At 39.3% G+C, this 20,166-nt stretch overlaps 1 protein-coding gene across 1 annotated transcript in view; it reads left to right on the plus strand.

Moving 5' to 3' along the window:
* The first annotated feature begins 4,765 nt into the window (after window positions 1-4,765).
* The window catches only part of cd81a (CD81 molecule a), a 28,645-nt gene continuing 13,244 nt past the window's right edge, over window positions 4,766-20,166 (plus strand). Inside the window, exons 1-2 of the mRNA XM_038700840.1 lie at window positions 4,766-4,944; window positions 13,273-13,387. Of these exons, the coding sequence (XP_038556768.1) occupies window positions 4,879-4,944; window positions 13,273-13,387 (181 nt within the window). The 5' untranslated portion in view covers window positions 4,766-4,878. The remainder of the gene's footprint in view (window positions 4,945-13,272; window positions 13,388-20,166) is intronic.

The raw sequence follows: 20,166 nt of genomic DNA on the forward strand, positions 1-20,166 counted from the left end.
AGAGAGAGAAGTGAAGCTACCTGAGCAAAAGCTCATTTATGATGAATACTGGTACTCCACCTATGAGATGGAGAAGAGATTCTGTGTACAGCAACAAGCAGTCTGTGCTGTTTTGGCTGGAAAACAGAAGCAGTAAAGACCCAGACAGCTTTTATGTAAAGGGGAACACAAAATTTAGGCAGCAGGTGACAATTCAAAATATAAATAATGTATAGAATTTAATGCAGTAAGGCTTTCAGACATTCTGTAACTTTTAAATAGCCAATATTTCTCCTGTAGATCAACTTTTCTAATTTAATAAAATCCCTGCTGAGTCAGCACACATGCAGCATGATTCAATCTTCTCTGCTCTTTAGTGTCTTTTGCATGGGGGTGTGCATGTGGCACCTTTTCACCTCAAATAAGTTAATTTTTATTAAAGTTATAAACTCCTGGACTAAATCCTGTGTTTTAGCAGGTTTTTGCTCATATTCAAAACTTTCTGCACATTCTGAATCTCTCCCACATCTGTGTTCTCTGACAAAAAAAGACATAATATTAAGATACTAACGTCATCATTTGATGAGAATTCATAATATATTTTAAGTCTACCGGTCCTATAATCTGCGGTGCATTAGGCTACTTATTGCTCTGCTGGAATTATCCTCTTTAGACCGTTTGACCAACACAGTGCACATTCTACATGTTGCATGTGAAACCGAAACCAACACTCACCACAAATCCACACGCATGTTAACTCAAGCAGCTCACAGTCCCAAACAGAGCAACGACGCGACTCGTCACAACTGTCTGGACTCAGCACAAGCCGCACAGCAGCTGGGCTGAGTTAATTTGAGCCAATTCGAAAACCTTCTCTTGGGGTGCACCCCTGACATTTTGCGCCCTAGGCAACCACCTATGTCGCCTATGACTGACTGGTCTTGACCAAGTGTCCATATGTGACAAGTTGGGAGTGAGAATGTGTTGAAGCAGGTGTACATTTTATCCAAAGCGACTTACAATTGCTATGTATGTCAGAGGTCTCTGGATCTCTAGGGGTTAAGTGTCTGTGGGGGATTGAACCCAGGTCTCTCACACCAAAGGCATAGTCTTATCCATTGCGCCATCACCATCACCCATCTAAGCAGCAGAGCAGCAGCAACAACAGGAAGATCAAGGAGGGGCAAAAGAAAGCCTGCTGTCCACCATCAAGCTTAAAAAGGAGAATTCAGGTAAGGCAGATGGAGCTCTGGAGGTCATTCAAATTCACTGCTGAACAACTGAGATGTGAAATGTTGTAACAAATGAAAGAGATGCGTAGCTCTGAAGACCCACTCGCCTGGTGGAGAACCATGCAGGCATTATCTGCAGTCCTAGATGCATTATGCTGACTGAGGAGCCCAGAGACGAACTTGTTTTCCTAGTTAAGAGCCTTGAGGTGGCCAAAGAACTGTCCATAAAATAAGTCAGTGAGAAAAACATGGTCTTCACATCTCACACCAAGTTTTTATTTTTTTCAACATAACTATAAAGCTCAACAGCTGCAACAAACTCATTTTATTTAAGTTAAAACATGTTCTTCAATAGCTCAGCACCCGTGACAAATGATATTTAAATTTTTATAAAACGTGTGTCATCCATGATATTATTCCATAATTCCATTTTAGGTTTTTGCCGTGGTATCATTTCAGTATTGGTAGTGAGATATTTAGTCAGGTATTGTTTCAAAGCCATAATTTTGGTATTGTGACAACACTACATCACATCCATTTCGAACAATGCCCGCAACTGTGGAGTGACCCACACAGTCACTCAAGGTGATGGTCTTTAATCTCCAGAATCTCCAATTGCAAGACACTTGTAACAAATATACATGTACTATTGAGTGTATACTGTGTGCGTATGTGGAGTCCAATCAATGAGATGAGATTGGAGGTGTTGGTTAGAGCTGCCCTGCTCTATAAAAAACACACATCAGTTTTAATTTAGTTATTCTCATGAAGCATTGCCTAATGTGAACCATGCCTCAAACAAAAGAGCTCTCCTAAGATTAAGAATTGTTGACTTGCATGAAGCTGGGAAGGGTTACAAAAGTATCTCTAAATGCCTTGATGTTCAATTGTCCATAGTAAAACAAATTGTCTCTAAATGGAGAAAGTTCAGCACTGTTGTTACTCTCTAGGAGTGGCCATCCTGCAAAGATAACTGCAGGACCACAGCTTCAAGCTCACTAAGGTTAAGAAGAATTGTAGAGTGTCAGCTAAAGACTTGGAACTGGAAAATCTCTGGATCATGCTAACATCTCTGTCTATAATACGTAAAACACTAAACAAGAATGGAGTTCATGGGAGGACACCATGGAGGAGGAAGCCACTGCTTTCCAAAAAAAACATTGCTGCAAGTCTGAAGTTTGCAGAAGATTACCTAGATATTTCACAACACTATTGGCAAACTATTCTGTGGACAGAAGAAACTAAAGTTGAGTTGTTTGGAAGGAACACACAACCCTATGTGTGGAGGCAAAAAGGCACAGCACACCAACAAAACAAAACCTCATCGTAACTGTGAAGATGGTGGAGGGGTAATCATGGTTTGGGGCTGTTTCACTGCCTCAGGGCCTGGAAGGGTTGCTATCATCGACGGAAAAATGGAAAAACAGAAAAACCACTTATCCTGTGTACAGCTTCGCGGGGGGCTGGAGCCAATCCCAGCTGACATCGGGCAAAAGGCGGGGTACATCCTGGACAGGTCGCCAGTCCATCGCTGAAATAGAAAAGTTTATCAAGAAATTTTGCAGGAAAATGTAAGGCCATCTGTCCGCCAATTCAAGCTCAACAGGAGATGGATGATGCAACATGACAACGACCAAAAGCACAGAAGTAAATTAACAACAGACTGGCCTCAGCAGAAGAAAATCTGCCTTCTGGAGTGGTCCTGTCAGAGTCCTGACCTCAACGTGATTGAGATGTCTGTGGCATGACCTCAAGAGAGTGATTCACACCAACACATCCAGAGGATATTGCTGAACTGAAACAGTTTTGTAAAGAGGAATGGTCCATAATTCCTCCTGACCGTTGTTCAGGTCTGATCTGTGACGTTTTCCGCCCTGCACTGTGACTGTTTACACGGTGTGTTTAATAAAAACATAATAATTGTATGTGTGTTATTAGTTTAAGCAGACTTTGTTTGTCTATTGTTGGGACCTAGATGAAGATGAGATCACATTTTGACAAATTTATGCAGAAATCCAGGTAATTCCAAAGGGATCACATACTTTTTCCTGTGACTGTATATATGTAAGATATATATATGTAAGGACATTCCTAGATAGTGCATGTGAGAAACTGGTTGAGTCTGGGAGTCTGGGTTGTACCAACAAGAATATATATATATATACACATACACACACACACACACACACACACACACTTATATATATATATATATATATATGTTAAAACAGTAGCCTACTCATCACTTGGCAGAGAAGTTTAATACTTTATTGGTAAACGATGATTTAATCTGGTTTAAAAAGTACTTGATAGTTATGAGACTCTGGTCTTCTTACTGGAGATAGTATAACTTATACAAAGCACATTGAGCTTGTCAGTATGGCTGTATGGTATAGTCTGTCTCTACAATGAGGAAAATGTACTGATGTAAGTAAAATGTTACACAAGATACGATACAATATCATTATAAATGAGGATATTTACTGGCGTAACTGTAGTATACTGTGTATAGGCTATATGCTTAATGAAATCATCATCAAAATAAACAGATGATCCATATTTCACAAAATAATAAACAATAATAAATAATAAAATGCACTTATTTCAAAAGGATACAAGTTGGCAAGGTGAAAATAAGAATTCCATTAAACGATGTTTTTAAAATGTATAAAGTCAAAGATGTTTCTGCCATTCACTTTTACTATTAAAATGTTTTTGCCATTAGGCCTTCACCTGTCAGTTTTACTGTTCTGTTATCACTATACATCCTTAGCTAGTGTTACAACTCGCTCATCTGTAACCCCAATACTGAACGTTTTGTATTTGACGCAAACTCACACATTCTGGGATTATGTTACAGATGTTTAAATTTTGATTTTTGATGTTTATTTAACTATTTAAAAAATTGCTGCATATGTGAGTGATTCACATCTACTTGGAAGGTTGTTTATGTTTACTATTTTGGTGTCCCACTGTTGCATGACATAGCGAACAACTATTTTTGTGTTATTTAATTTAATTCAGCAAATGCATCCTCATTTACCTGTATGCAGGAAAAGTTTGAAATGCACGTGTAACAGTTTTCTAGGCTGCAGCTTAGTAATTTAGCAGGCCTACCTCATGCAGTATTGCTGTTTGTGAATGTGCTGCAGGGCTTCTGCCACGAGGTGGTGCCTTTGAGTAAATCTAGCAAGTTTTGAAGCAGGAGCAGCCAAAGAAGAAAGACATCGCTTTCTATGTTCAATGCAACAATGCGCGTAGCAGGTATCGAAGTTGAGCTGTATAGCAAAAACAACCCGGAAGCATACAAGGAATGTTGAAGTAAAAAAAATGTCATAAAAGTCATGCGGGTACCATAATAAAAATATAACTACTTTGTATTCAACGTGTGGTTTTGTATAGGCTTGACAGATTCAACACGAAAAACATGACAGTGCGATGTGGTCGGAGTCAAACGGTCGACCCCGCCCCGAATTGCACACTGCAGTGAGGGGTGCTTGGAGGATTATGGGGGGTGCTCAGAGGGAGGGAGGAGTTGGGTGTTGCCTCGGTCTGTGAGCTGTCTTTAGGATTTCCATTCGAGCTTCAGACCGTTACACGCCGCCTGGCCTGCCGCTGTCGCCGTCCTGTGAACTCTGCGCCGAATATATTTGTCAAACGGAACACCATGGGAGTCGAAGGTTGCACAAAATGTATCAAGTACATGCTCTTCTTCTTCAACTTCATCTTCTGGGTAAGAAGCCTTGTGTTTTTTTCACACATTGTGGTGTCCACCTCGCTGCGCAGCGCCTCCTCCTCTCTGTCCTCAGCGGTTTTGGTTTGTTTGGGCTTCCAGCCCGTCATGAATGAGCTGTGGCTGGACGAACAAAACATACACGTTTACCTCACGTCTCCCAGATGCATCGTATTTACTGTTATTAACTTACCTCCTCAGTATCTGTTCACCCGTAGAGGAGATAATGGCGAAATTATGGTCATTGAAGCTGGTGTGGTTAATGTAACTTACGTAACTACAGTACACAATCGCGACGTGGTAAATTTTATCATTTATAAACAGAAAAAAAACACAACATGCCAGAGACCACTCGATAGTTTAGATTCTTGTGACATGAACACGCGGTTCGACAGTTTTGAATCTAGTTCTAGGTCACTGACAGAAGCTCAAATACGAAATAAGCTAACGTTAATGATAATTCTGCACAAATGTGTGTAGGTCTGCTGCGAAGCCCTAGCTGTTGGACGGTAGGGAGACTGGCTTGCTTGGGCTTGGATAATGTCTTTGTTTGGATTACATCCTCCACCCAACTTCTCTCTGTGTGTGTGTGTGTGTGTGTGTGTGTGTGTGTGTGTGTGTGTGTGTGGACGGGGGCTTATGGTGGTTTCCATTTGGTGAGTCAAAGGCCCTGAGCTGGGTGATTGATCATGGAAACATTTGTGGATGTTTAGTTCTTACTCCACTTGTGGAGGAGCTGCTGCATAGTTTGCTCCTTCGCTGTTCTCCATTTACTTAGGTTTACTTAGGCCAAATATCAGCACCGCGGTGTGTGGAGAATAGCAAGCAAACTGATCTTCTGTCAGGAGACTGATTCGAAACAGAAAAGAAAACAATCGTGAACAGGGGATTCCTACAGAAAACTGCCTAGTGTTAAAATAGCTCAGGGGGCGGAAGGTTCTTCTAGAGGTTTCTGCCTGCTAAAAGGGAGTTTTTGCCCTTGCCACTGTGGCCAAGTGCTTGCTCATGGTGGAAAATGTAAGGTTTCTAAATTAAAAAGAGTAGGCCTACAGTCTAGACCTGGTCTACAGTGGGGAGAAATATTTGATACACTGCTGATTTTGCAGGTTTTCCTACTTACAAAGCATGTATAGGTCTGTACTTTTTTATCATAGGTACACTTCAACTGTGAGAGACGGAATCTAAAACAAAAATCCAGAAAAATCGCATTGTAGTATTTTTAAATAATTAATTTGCATTTTATTGCATGACATAAGTATTTGATTACCTACCAACCGGTAAGAACTCCGGCTCTCACAGACCTGTTCTCCACTCATTACCTGTATTAACTGCACCTGTTTGAACTTGTTACCTGTATAAAAGACACCTGTCCACACACTCAATCAAACAGATTCCAACCTCTCCACAATAGCCAAGACCAGAGAGCTGCGTATATAAATAAAATTCAGTAGAATCTACCAGGAATGTGTGCATGTGCATTTATTTGATTAGCCAACAAAGTGCCTCGCTGGACAATCGAGGCGGGAATCACCAGAGGCCCCACAATAAGATATTATCACGATACATACTGTATGTCACGATACAATATTATTGTGATTTTAAAAATATTGCGATATATAACAATTTATCTGCATTCAGTTCTTTGTTGATACACACGTTCAGCTAAGAAAGGCAGTTACGAACAGACCCCACCGAAACTTTTTGAACTTTGTGTGTTGTAAGTGTAGTAAATTGTGTGTTCACATAGGACTCAAAGCCTGTAGGAAAAAGCTTTGTGATAATTTGATGGTCTTCTTGTTACTCATCTGTGCTGAGACAGTGATTGGATTTAGAAAATATGGGAAATACTAGAGATGTCCTGAGCCAATCATAACAATTGGTAGTGAACCAGAGCTGCCGTATATCGCCTGGGTACTGTATTCCCTGCCATCCCGATCCTGCCGTGATCACTGGGAGGCTGCTGAGCTTGGTTCCATTTCCCATATTTTGGAAACCTCTGCTGTAAAGGGATAAAATGGAAGACCTACCCCAGACTAGTGTATTAATAGATAGATATAGTAAATAAATAGTCACTGATGAGAAGTTTAATTTTGTGTAGTGAAAAACAGGCATAGCTACCGGGGGGAATGAACAGCCAACACTTCTTTTAGTTCAACCAAACACTGAGCAAGACATTTGTAGGTGACCAAAATGTTACAGTAAATTTCATGAACTGAAAACGCACTGTGAAAGGTTGAAAGTTAAATGTACACAGTGCAGTGGATACAATTTGCCGTTGATGAGATCAGATTTACAGGTTACCACAGTAGCGACTTGTCCATGCCCTAAAGCATACTCTGCTTTATCGTCTGTTTTGCCCTAAATGGGAGCATAATTTACAAAATGAAAATAATGCTGTATTTAAGAAGACTTGATACCAGCTATTGACACCATAAACTTATTGGAAAAGTGTATACTGAGGTAATAAATCAGGTGAGAGAGAGGGTCATTTTCTCATAAGCGTGCATACAGTTGAACTTCCTTTTTGCTACTGTCGTCCCCTGCTGGCCGTTAGAAAGAATGCAGGTTTAAGGCACTTCCGCATTGGCTTCACTCTTCAGGCCCGAAGGTTCCCTTTTGGGAATACTCCTTAAAAGTGACTTTAATGTGATTGTTAGTGCATTACAGTGTTCTGCGGGCTACTCCTTCCTTCTTAACACATATTCCACTTTAGTCCTTTTAGTTTTATTGGCTGCTCTAAAGAGCTCTGTGAAAGGATCTGTCAGAGCAGACAAGTTCAGTCCATCTGAAGAGGCGCTTTCGACTGCAGTGTGCGGTCACCGAGCAGCCGGCTGTGGAGCCTGGCTTTTTAAAAATGAGACCTCCTGTGTCCATAAATCACACTGGACACAGAGAGGGTTAAAAGGCTACAGGGGTGGCCCCTGTGTGGTGGTATAGGAGTCTTATGGGAACAGCAGACAACACCCCACCCCCATACCTCCTCCTCCACCATGCCTAGCATTCTACAATCCCCTGTACTCTGGGCAACAGGCAGAAATAGACGGCTGGCAGGGAGACTTGCGCAGCGCTGATTTCATACTATATGATATTTGAAACAATTTCACTTTCACTCTCATCAAGTTGCACTTTCGTCTTGACTCATTCAGTGGAAGGACTCAGTATTATATTGAGTTATACTAACAACGCATTCAAACTTGCTTAAATGTCTTCTCTTATGGGACAGCAGGCTGTACGAAACATGATGGTGATAGGTCACGTGTTTAGACAGTTTTCTTGGTGTGGAATGTGTAAAACAAATGCAGTGGCTGAATGAGCAACAGATGGTTAGATAATGTCTTTGGCATATGAGGCCAAAAATATTATCAGTCAGTGAAAATGGTAGCAGTAGTTTATGTGCGGTGTTATTCTATTTTAGCCCTAATTTAAGTCTATAAACTACCTATGCGAGACAATTTCTAGTATTTTTGTAATCATAGCATGTCCTCTTTTCAGTTTAGGTTTTCTGACAACTGACATGATCAAAAAGTCTGTCAAAGTCTCTTATTCTACTAAAATACATGCACTCCTAGGCCTGAATATTCATGATACTCTTTCCACCCTACTTGCTTTATTATGAAAAGGTCACCTTATCATTTGGTCTGTTCTTGTTCATTTATTTAATGGGCCCTTTCAATGTAATCCACCTCTGATTGCTCTCTTGGTGATGATATCTTGAACTGAATTCAGTGAAACCTTGTGTTGAAGGTAGGGTTGGGCGATGTCTACAATGAAACATGGGGATGGACGATATCATCGGGTGCACGGGCGCGCACAGGGGGGGCCAGCAGTTGACTTCACTCGGTAAAAAAAGTTGGCAGGGTTGGTATTTTTTATGGACTTGGTAGAGCAGCATTGAACACACAGGGTGCAGATGTTGGTTTCAATTGTTTGATAGGCTGCCGTCATTAATAAGCCGACATGCGGCTCACCTGCTGCCGTGATAACGGATCGCGGGTGGAAATATACGGAAAAAAGACGAGTTCTCAGTCTTTTAGGCAACTTTATAAAACATACTGCTGATGGACAAAATGGACCAGACCGGGGGGGGGGGGTGTAAGTGTTTACCTGAGAATTCCGAGGCAGGTGCAAAGCATACTTAAAAACAATAAGAAGAATGTCCGTGGTCATTAAACCCTGCTTTCACAGGGCGGTATAATATGAAAATGTGAGATTTTTTTTTTGCGGCGGGGGATGCCGGCTCGATGTCGTGATTTCTGTCAGCCATGGACGATGGCATCATCTATCGGCCCAACCCTAGTTGAATGTAATGTGCACGAAGGAAAATACAGTTTTGTGTTTTAACTCCTAATTTTCCTGGTTGGTCATCCTATTCTTCAGCATGGCCAATTAGGATATACCACACCAAGCTGAATTATTAGATAGAAATGAAATATGATATTCTTAGAAAACAGTGAGGCTGATGCCAGTTGGGCATATCACTACACAAACTGCCATATTTATATATTTTATGTTTATTAAGTCACCAAAGCAAATTCCTTGTATGTGTAAACCTACTTAAAATAAATCTGATTCTGATATTATATAAATGCAAGTCAAACGCCACTCAAGCAAGAGTAAACTGGGCATTTGTTAAGCTAGTGGCATTTTATGGCATGATGGTTTATGTTGGATTGTGTCAATAAACTACAGTAGGGCTGCGTGTGTGTTCATGTGTGTGTTAGGGCTGAACAATTATTTGGATTTGCGATAATATCACAATATGATTAAACAAGGTTTTGTAATCGCAAAGGCTGCGATTATGGTAACATGACACGCGGAAGTAAAGCAGTCTGCACATAACTTTGCACATTACGCTGCACCGTGACTTGTACAATGTCCACAGAAGCTGACACTGCAGAAACTTTTGTGTCAAACAGCGAATGAAATTAGAGCCACCACCCGCGGGTAAAATGCACAACAGAATGTTGAACATGTGTAGTACGATTAGCAATATTATCTAGCTGCAGTACCAGAGGCTGCAGTTTCAGGACCCCCGCAATCCTGGGACCGCAGTTCTAGGACTGTAGTTCTTTTGCGACTTTTGCTTACTGGGATACAGAAAGATGGACTCCTAGCAGATTTGAACTGACATAAGGACGCATTAATTGCTGGTTGAACTGTGGGCTTTGTATTGAGCGCTTACTGTATAACACACTGTGCTAAACAGTTTTTCTTGTGATCTGCAGGTAGGCCGACCTGATGATATTATAACATATTTAATGCCATGACTTTGACTTTCTCATATTATTAAAATTTGATACTTCTTCTCCACCATTGCTCATAATAATTCATGCATCACCTAATTTCATCATAACACAGGCCTGACCCACAAGAAAGAACAGTGTATGTTTAATCTATCTAATAGTGTGTTGGTCATACTATACACTGATTTACTGCTTGTCCGTTTTGAATATTACAGAAGGTAAAGAGCTTAAAAATCGCATATTAAATCGCAATCGCAGTATTAGTTAAAAAAAAATCGCAATTAGATTATTTTCCAAAATCGTTCAGCCCGAGTAGTGAGCTGACTGACTGGGAGTAAGAGATGCTTTGCTAAGGTAATGGTGCATAACACAACATTGGTCATCTTTCATGTTATTATGAGATAGGGCTGGGTGAAAACATGTTATGACGATAAAAACATCTGACATCATTCGATATCACTAATTATCACAATATATATCAAATCGTTATTTCTTTCAAGTTTAAAGGCAGATTTTTGCTCCTGAGTGAAAATTGAAGAAACCTTATGGTTAATAATTTGGTAAAAACTTTTCTTTATGGCCAGAATGTGAGAAACACTTGATGCCAAACAGTGGATTACTTCACAAATCTGAGGTAGAACAATCAAAACCATTATGATCAAATCTTTTTCAACAAATTTAATTAGTAAATCTCTTTTCAGTCACACTTTCCTCAACAAAATAAATATCTGAAATATCGTGATTCAAATGAATTAAACCAAATATTTATTGACAATATATTGAACATATATTGATGAAAATTATATTGCGATAATTATGATTATTGATTTATTGCCCAGCCCTATATGAGCCTTATGAGATGTGTAAAAATATTTTTAGTTTTTTGTAGGACTGGGCTATATGGCCAAAAATGTTGTCATTATTATTTAAAACGTTCATATTATTCGATCTTGATAAATGTGAGTTTAAGGTTGATTTTAGCTCCGCCATGAAAGTTCAAGAAACCAGATGATTAATTGTGGTTTTAAACTATTCTTTATGGTCAGAACAAAGACTGAGGTAGAAAATTTTAAAAAAAATTAATAAAATCTTTTTACAGCCCCTTTTCCTCATCAAAATAAATATTTTAATACAAAAATAAAGTGCCAGTTCATTTTTGATTCAACTGAATTCAATCAAACATTACTGAACATTTGTTATATTGTTATTGAGGAAATTATTGTTTTATTGCCCAGCCCTAGTTCATTATGAAACTGTGGTGGGACAAATGTTTTTATATATAATTTGGTAACTTGGTAATAATGAGAGAGACTGTGTATCAGTTGGTCTGGCTGCTTAGTCTTTTTTTTTGTTTTGTTTTTTTCTTCCAAGTTGACGTTGGGTAGACTTTGAGGCCATCAAACTTCATCTACTTTATAAAAAATCATAGAGGTGTAAATTGTCCTGCCCTAACTAACAGGAAAGTGAGGGAGATGTTAATCACAGATGTTTATTTAGGCAAGATAAGTGAAAAGGGATCAGTTGTTAATGGTATTAGTTTAACCTTTAAACTACTTTTCCTGATATGACTAAATTAACATTTGCTATGATACTTAATCAAAGGGCTGCAACTAACCATCATTATGACTTCATCTTCAGGTTATCAGACTTTCTTGATTAATCAGTCTTTTGATCTCTAATGTCAAAAATATAAATGTAAAATGTCTGACAATTCTTTAGCGCACAGTTTAAATGTTTAAATTGCTTGTTCTGTGTGACCAATGCTTTTAAATGCAATAGTATTCAGTTTACTAACATAGAGGATCACAAATAATCACGTTTGAGAAGCTGCAACCAGTGTGCTTTTGGAATATTTTCCTAATCAACAACTTAACAACAACATAGTTCTGGGTCAAAGGCTGTCTTGTAGATTTATGGTTAATAAGTTTATTACTCTGGGTAACCTTCATGCCTTTCAGGAACTTTGATTCAGTGGAAATTCATGTGGTAAGGTTATTTTAGTAAGTTAGAAAGTCATTCTGTAGTGCTGTGTGTGTGTGTGTGTGTGTGTGTTGAATTTCTACGCTCTTGCCAGTTATGGTGTTGATCTGGTTGCTGGGCAGCAGCTGGTCTTAGCTCTGGAATGGACCTCATTAAGGGAGGAGGGGGGGTTGGAGGAGGGAGAAGGGGTGGCTGAGCCTATTTTGGTTGCAATCTATTCACAGAAACGAGTGTTCGTTTAATTTATTCTCTTTGGCCACATTGAATTTAACTCCTGTTACGTTTAGGATTTCTTTGTCCTGGGCCATACAAAAGGGCTCAGGAAGGCTTATGTGAATGTAAACCGCCCTAAAGAACAATACATTTCAGTAACGAAGTTACACATTGCAGTAGGCCTATGTGCAGGGTTTCCCCCAGGAGATAGGGCAGCGGAGGAAGTGGGAAAACAAGGCTAAAGCCAGAGACATACAGAATCCTGCAAGGAAGCATCTGGATGCAGCATACCAATGAACACTCCGGCTAGTGGGTGACGAAACTGAGAGTTGGGCGGTGCTTAACTGTAGCTGGTTCAACATGGCGGCTGGGTCAGAAACATTCTCATATTAGAGGTAAACACTACACTTAAATATGTTTCTGAAAACATTTGAGGTGAGAAATTGGCAATCCAGTAACAAGATAAACAGTTTGCTGTGAGTTTTGTGAGCCTGGTGTGTTGCATTGGATGGACTCATTTGCGTAAAGTGGACACCGAGTCGTATTTATGCAAATTCAGATCAGTGGACTGACGGTCATGCACCTCGTTGCTGAATCTCCTCCTCACTGTAGAAAATGAAAAGGATCTGTCGACTTGACATCCGTCAGCGGATCCGGTGTGTCTACAGCTTAGGTCAAAACCTAGCGTATGGCTGGACTGAATATGGTCAGTGTGCTATATTGTGGACAAGTAAGTCAGTGGTCGTGTCTATAATGGATATAAATGTCGGTCTGGAATTTTCTGTAGTGGTCCTGGTAATATTTGTTCTTAAAATGTACTGTAGAAGAAACAATGTAGTGCAATGTACTGAATAAAATGAAATGCACTGAAGGAACTATTTGTGTGTTGCAGCTTGCAGGAGGTGTAATCCTGGGCGTGGCCCTCTGGTTGAGGCACGATACCAAGACCAGCAACCTGCTAGAGCTCAAATTTGAAGGAGCCCAGGCCCCCAGCACCTTCTACATCAGTATGTATCTCATCTCTACTATCTCTACAGTCTGTCTCTGTGTCCGTCTTCATGCTGTCTTTGTATTATGGTAAATCTCTTGCAGTTCAGTAGCGGAGAGCCTTGTGCCATTTTAAAAAAACAAAAAAGCATCTGTTGCCACACTCTAGTTCACAAGTGAATCACACTCAGAAAATGTTTCTGGCAACTACGTCAATTTGCATTATTTCCACACAACAACACTGCTCTTTGTCCACCAACCAGGATTTATATTTAACTGTTACTAAGTGGAGTTAATCAAATGGGAATGCTCTCCTTTGTTCCTTTCTTATTCTTTTAATTATTCTTTCAGTTTATGGACTCATTTTGCTCATGCTGTGGAAAGACAGCTTTATGGGTTAAAAGGAAAGCCCTAAAGTCTGCAATATCGTATCTGCATGGAAACAGGAAACCATCAGAAAATGAAAAATTGTTGTCTGATAAGAGGCAACATTTGGCACGAATTGCAGTGCTTATCCAGATTAGATAGTTCAGACCACAGGATCTGACTTTAGCCTAAATTTCAAAATGCAAGTTAATATTTCCTTTCTTCCTTGTTATTTGGTCAATATAACAGACCATGAATTTATGCCAAAGCTAAATAAACAGTTCATTAACGAGTTCACGCAGGTTTACAGTTCACTGTATTCCTCGCTGGAGAGACCCCACCGATAACAGCTACCTTAAAGAACACAGTGACACTAGAAGGAAATGTGTCATTAGAACAGGGCAGCCGTATTTTGAAACCAGTACTGACCTATCACTTAATGTTATCTCGCACGTCAACCTAAACCCGAACCTGAAGAGTTTGATTGGTCAAACATTTTTGTAAATTATGTTTTGTACAATGGTACCACACGTCCTCAAGTAATGGGCTACATGATAGAAAGAAAGCAGAAACCAGTGCTACCTGTTTCAGTATAATTTCAGTATATTTTAACATTGTATTTTTCAGACATAACAAATTTACTGCACAACCTTGGCATTAGGTACCTTTTTGATTCATTTGATTAGTGGAATTAATGCCTACATCATGTGTTATTTTCAATCAGGAAGTGCCACTTCCTGATTGAAAATAACACATGATGATGATGAAGACAGCTATCACTGTCTTCTTCATTAGCTGTCTTGAGTCACGACAGTCCAGTAAACTGTGGTGTGAATATTTACACTGCATGCGCACCTGCCACGGTTTACGGGACTTTCATGGATCTAGATGACTAGCTGGCTCTAGCTCATAGTGAATCGGTGAACAGTTGCACTAATGTGAAGAACAGATTAAAAATGTGTTTTTTTTTTCACAGTGATATAGTCTTGTGTTTGTGGCAAGGTATCATCTCTGGATATCCGGCTACTGTAAAGAAAAACAATAGAGCAGATGAATTGTATGCAGGCCTTTCTGCTCTGTCCAGCAAAGACAGGTGGTGGACAGGCATTTGGTGGTGAGGGTCCACAGTTGTATGGGATAACCTGGATGTTTTTAAATAACTGTTACGATAACAGCCTCCTAAGCGGTGAGCAGCTATAAACTATTAAGTTTTAATGATGTTTTGGTCTGGCGTTTTACAGGGCTAAAAAGCTATCAAAATCGCCAAACATCCCCAAGCTTGAAATACATTTTGAAAAACGGAGCCAAACAGGCTTAACACCAAGTGACCGGACCAGGAAATAAAGATACCAAAAGTTAGGTAGAAGAAGAAGAAACAACATAGAAGCAGTTTATAAAAATTGGTTGATCGCAAGACAGCATGCATAATAAACACACATTAGGCTCAGATTCACGGTGTTGGAAAGTGGGCAGCCTTAATGGACCATGCACTGAGGTTTTTCCTCCCTCATTTATGTTATACAAACTGAACTGATAAGAAGGGTTTCAACTAACAATTAATGTGATTAGCAAATGATCAAATATTCTTTAATCAATCTAGTCATTGCTTAGTCAATAAAATGTCAGAAAACACAGGAAATTGCCTGTCAGGTCATGTCTTCAAATCGCTTTTTTTGTGCAATGGTTCCAAACCAAAAGAAAATCTTTGGTGATCTAAAAAAAGAGAAAACCTGCAAATCCTGATATTTGCGAAATAGCAACATTCGACAACTTTGCTTTATAATTGACTTGATTGATTAATCAGATTGTTGCAGATGTTCTGTTGATCAACTCATTGTTCAGTAGAGTTGAAACTATATATATTAACCAGCATCCAGTTGTAGCATCGTTTCATGCACTCAGACGTATACAGTACAGGCTGTACAGAGCTGATCCTGCACAGCGTCACAATGAAGTGGGGCGGCCCCGCCTCACCCAGATCTGTGGCAACTTGTGACCAGGACTAACAGGAGACGCACAACTCATCTTATGACAGAATGTGAAAAGCTTTCCATCTCTGCAAACCAGTATCAAAGCCCCCCCCCCCCCCCGGAAAGGAAAGAGAGAGAGTTTTAAAGGGAAGATGTTAGGAAAATACAGAATTGGTATAATTACACAATCAATGTGAGAAAGAGAGGCTCCTATCTACATCTAAAATATAGCTACAAAAAAAATGGAGGGCGTGTTTAGATCATTGTTGTTGCCGTCCTGTGAGGCAGCATAGCTGTGGTAGTTCAATGAAAAAAGCCTCAGCAGTCATGGACTTCCTCAATTATTGCACCCTACCCATTACATAAAGCCTCCTTCTCATCTCAGAAAAAGCCTAGTCGGTGTAGGAAAAAAATCCTCACCAGCCCTCCATTCTCCTCCTCCTCCTCCTCAGCAGCCCCACCCCTCTTCCAAACTCCTCTGTGAAAGTTTTCCTCTCCTTCACTCCAGTCGGTTTCTTTCCACTGTCGCTCCCCCTTGCTTCCTCATCTGGTTGTGGTTAGTGTTCGAGTCACACTGTCTGACTTACCCTTATTTTTCCCCTAGTCACTCCCTCCCTCCCTCTATCTCTGTCTGCCCTTTTTCCCTCCGCCTCTCCTCTTGTCTTCATCCCCTGCTGCCAGGAACTTTTCAATATGGAGTCCTACATCTGCTTCTCTCCTTTCTCTCACCCCTAACCGCTTAAAGACGCAATTACCCAATGGCTTTTTTTTTTTTTTCAGAATTAAACATACTGTGAGCTCGTCAGTTAAAAGACAAATCAGTTTGTTCCCTAAACTGTCCCAACTTAAAAACAACAGAGAATGTACTACAGCTAAATAATCACTTCAAAGTTTTATTGTAAAACTTAATGTGATTAAAATTAAGTTTGAAAAAAATGGAAAGTTGAGCAAACTTGATGCCTCAGTTCCTCTTAAGTCATACTGTTTTTCTAGTTCACATTTCTCAGTAGCTGGGGAGTTGAAAGTTCACTTCCTTTTAGGTTACATAATCATTCAAGCTTTTGAGACATAGTTAGCAGCTGTCACATGAATAGTGGTCAGGGCTTAAATTTTGAAACTGTTAGAATTGCTTCCTGTGTGTGTGAACATATATCAAGCCTTAATCAGTTCACTTGTTAAGTCTTAGTTTTTGTTATGTTTTTGTTGTTGTAGTTTTTTAAGTGACAGCCCTACAGTCGACAAACAACTTCTTGGTCCAACGTTTTCCTGCCAGACTTGCCTTACTTGTGCTAGTGTGCTGTCCTATCAATAGGACGTTCATTTAAATAAAGTAATTGAATTTCCTAATTTAAATAAGTCACAAGACTGGAGCTTGTGATTGTAACTTCTAAATAACTACAAAGTTGGTTTTAATAAATTGAAGATCTTTGAATGTAATTTAATTTGATTAGGGGCTGTACAGTAGTGCTGCAGTCTGTAGTGGTGCACTGTATGTAGTGCTTTAGGATTCAAGCTAATGGGTGTGATTCTTCATGTATCAGGTGAGACCAAATGCTTCCACAGTTAACCTGCCTTAATATTTAACCAACATTTATGTAGCCATGGAACTGCAAATGTCTTGCCAGAGGGTGGCTAATCCAAGCAGAACAAAATAAAAACGGTTCATCCTCTTTCATAGAATTATCTTTGACATAGCAAATGACTGAGGAATGAGTGTTTTGACTACTTGACTCACTAAGAGGCAAACCACTTAGTCATTCACTTACTAAGAAGGTTGCTGCCTCTGAGGAAACTAATGTAATTTCCAGAATTGGAAAGTTGACGTAAAACCAGCATGACACACTGCAGTGTGTTTTTGGGGAAATCCCATAGCTGTACAAGACCTACAGGGATTTTTATACGTATCCAGTGGTTTACAGAACCACCTCACAAAAAAGAATCGGAGTCAGAGGAGTATCTCCTCTCAGAGTTCCTGGATAGCTGGGATGTGTTTGGAATTGAATAGACTTGTCCAGGAAGGGATTCAGCTGTTACTTCTACCCACATGTTCATCATCATATGCTGTTCTTCATGCTTACTGGACTATAGCTTCTTAACATTAAACCAGAGGTTTCCATGAGTTTAAGCAAATTAATTATTAATTAGCTACATTAATTGTTTTTTTTGCCACTTTAAGGCAGCAGAAAACACAACATCTGAAGTATTGTCACCTTGTAAAGTCTATATGGCACAAGTGTTACCAAACAGTTGCCTTTTCAAGTAGATATAGCAACATTAGCATTCATTTAGTGTCATGTTTTTTTTTTTTTTCCCACTCTACCACTTTTACTTTTATGTCGGTCTGTGCACTGTAGTTTGGTCTCTAGAAACTAGCTTTAGCCACTAGATGACATGCTAGTTGCTAACCATGCTGTCAGCCATTTTTTTATTTAAAAAAAGGAATTCTGTGTAGCGTATACAGTTTAGTCTGCGGGTTGAGAAGTGTTTGTGTCTTCCATGAAATTGCATCTTCAAGGTCTTTTCCAGTGTATTCATCTGAAGTCAGACTTTCTGATGTCATTACATGGCTGGACAGCAGTTTTAATAATAAGCTACCAAAATATAACAGGAAGCAGCAGGAAGGAAGGCTTTCATTGTATAATAAACAATAGTCTGGTGACTTCACTAAGGCAGCTACATGAAATGTTTTTAAGGCATGTTGTTATGTTAGCTTGATCATTTTAGGGAAATAGCACCTGCAGTGGGCAGATGAACATGGTAGATTAATTGTACTAACAATTAATCTACCTTGAATCAATCAGTCTACATTGAACAAACACAATAGGCAGAATTTCAAGAGCATAGGTGACGTAGTTACTTTGTTTGTTCTCATTATAAAAGACAAAGTTTTTTTGACATTTTATAATCATATAGAATAAAATAATAGTAGATTTTTGATTAGATTTAAAAAGATTGTATTTCTGTTATATATTTTATAAGGCTGGGAACATTTATGTGTTACTATCGTGTTAACGCATTAATTAATTAATGCTGACAATTACTTTATTGCACATTAATGCAGATTTTTTAAAATTATTTTGAAAGTCTACTGCTCACTGGCTCTGAATACACATCCAGTCAAACCATGGGTCACAGGAGGGGCGGGATTTTGATCAGCCTGCAAATCACCCACCCAAACAACAGCAGTGGAGGGAGGCTTCAGCAGACTACGCTGTGGGAGAAGTAAGACAGCGCTTGGCGAGTAAACAGCAGGCGCTCTGTCAAGAAAAGCCATGGCAACAGCTTCTGTGCGCTACACAGCTGTAGCCTATTTATCTTAAATTAAAATTATAGACTAAACAACTTTACCTGATAGGCCTTCATCCAGTTCTGCAGAGATGCTCTGCAAATTCCCTCCTGTTAAAGTCCAATTTAGTAAACAGTAAGAGACTCTGGAAAGTCACAAACAGCGAGGATCAGTTTCTCTTCCAATGATTTGTGCATCAGGACTCTGATGGTAACTTGTTTTAACAAGCTAGATAAAAGGTGATGCCCTGGCAGTGGCAAATAGCTTTGGTTTAATATTTGATTTGATCACATTAATGTTTAAGTTGAGATTTACAAGACATATTTTATTGCTACTGTGTAAAGGGAATACTGCTGGTAAAAAGCACCTTATTTGTTTAGTGTTTGCAAACCACATGTTATTGCACTTTTGTGTATATATTCATTATTCAGTTTTACGTATAACAATGTGATTAATCGTTGCCCAGCACTGATATTTTATTGTTAATTCCCTCTGATAAATGACCACTTGTAAGTAAGTATGTGACTGGGCGTTCCATTCTTCATTTCAAGTCATGACCAGACTGTAAAGTTTTAGTTATTACATTGCATATACTCATTTCAGCAACATCATCAAGCCAAAAATTCTGATGCTTTGGGACCAAATACCTGAAAAAGTATTGACATTCCTGTAAGCCTCAGCTGTACTCTCTGTTTATCTGCTATTTCACAAATATTAGCATGCTAACACGCTAAACTGACATGGTAGATGTGGTAAATGTCAAACCCTACCTATTTTCTGACCTCCACACACCTGGCCAGTCGCTGCACAAACTCCTTGCGATTGTTGTATTTGCCCATCTGACAAGCACTTTGGTTGAAGTGAAAAATTGTTAATTCGACTTGCAACTATTTTTTTGATACATTTAAAGAATAATTAAAATAAATTTAAAGCTGACATAATGGCACACAATGTAGTTATTTGTAGGCTTGGAATTTGAGATGATCGTGGCATATCTCATGGCAATGCTACGTTGAGAGTCACGTAATCCACCAGCTCCTCTTCAGGTGGGAGATACATATGGCCTGTTGCATGGAAGCAGACAGATAGCATAATGGAAGATCTATGTGAAGATTAAATCAAGACAGACAGGAAAAGACATTTAAGTAAATGAAATTATTGAGAGCATAATTTTGAA

This window comes from Micropterus salmoides, unplaced genomic scaffold (assembly GCF_014851395.1).
Source record: "Micropterus salmoides isolate LMB-PRFRI ecotype aquatic unplaced genomic scaffold, ASM1485139v1 Ms_hic_scaffold_6, whole genome shotgun sequence".
NCBI lineage: Eukaryota > Metazoa > Chordata > Actinopteri > Centrarchiformes > Centrarchidae > Micropterus > Micropterus salmoides.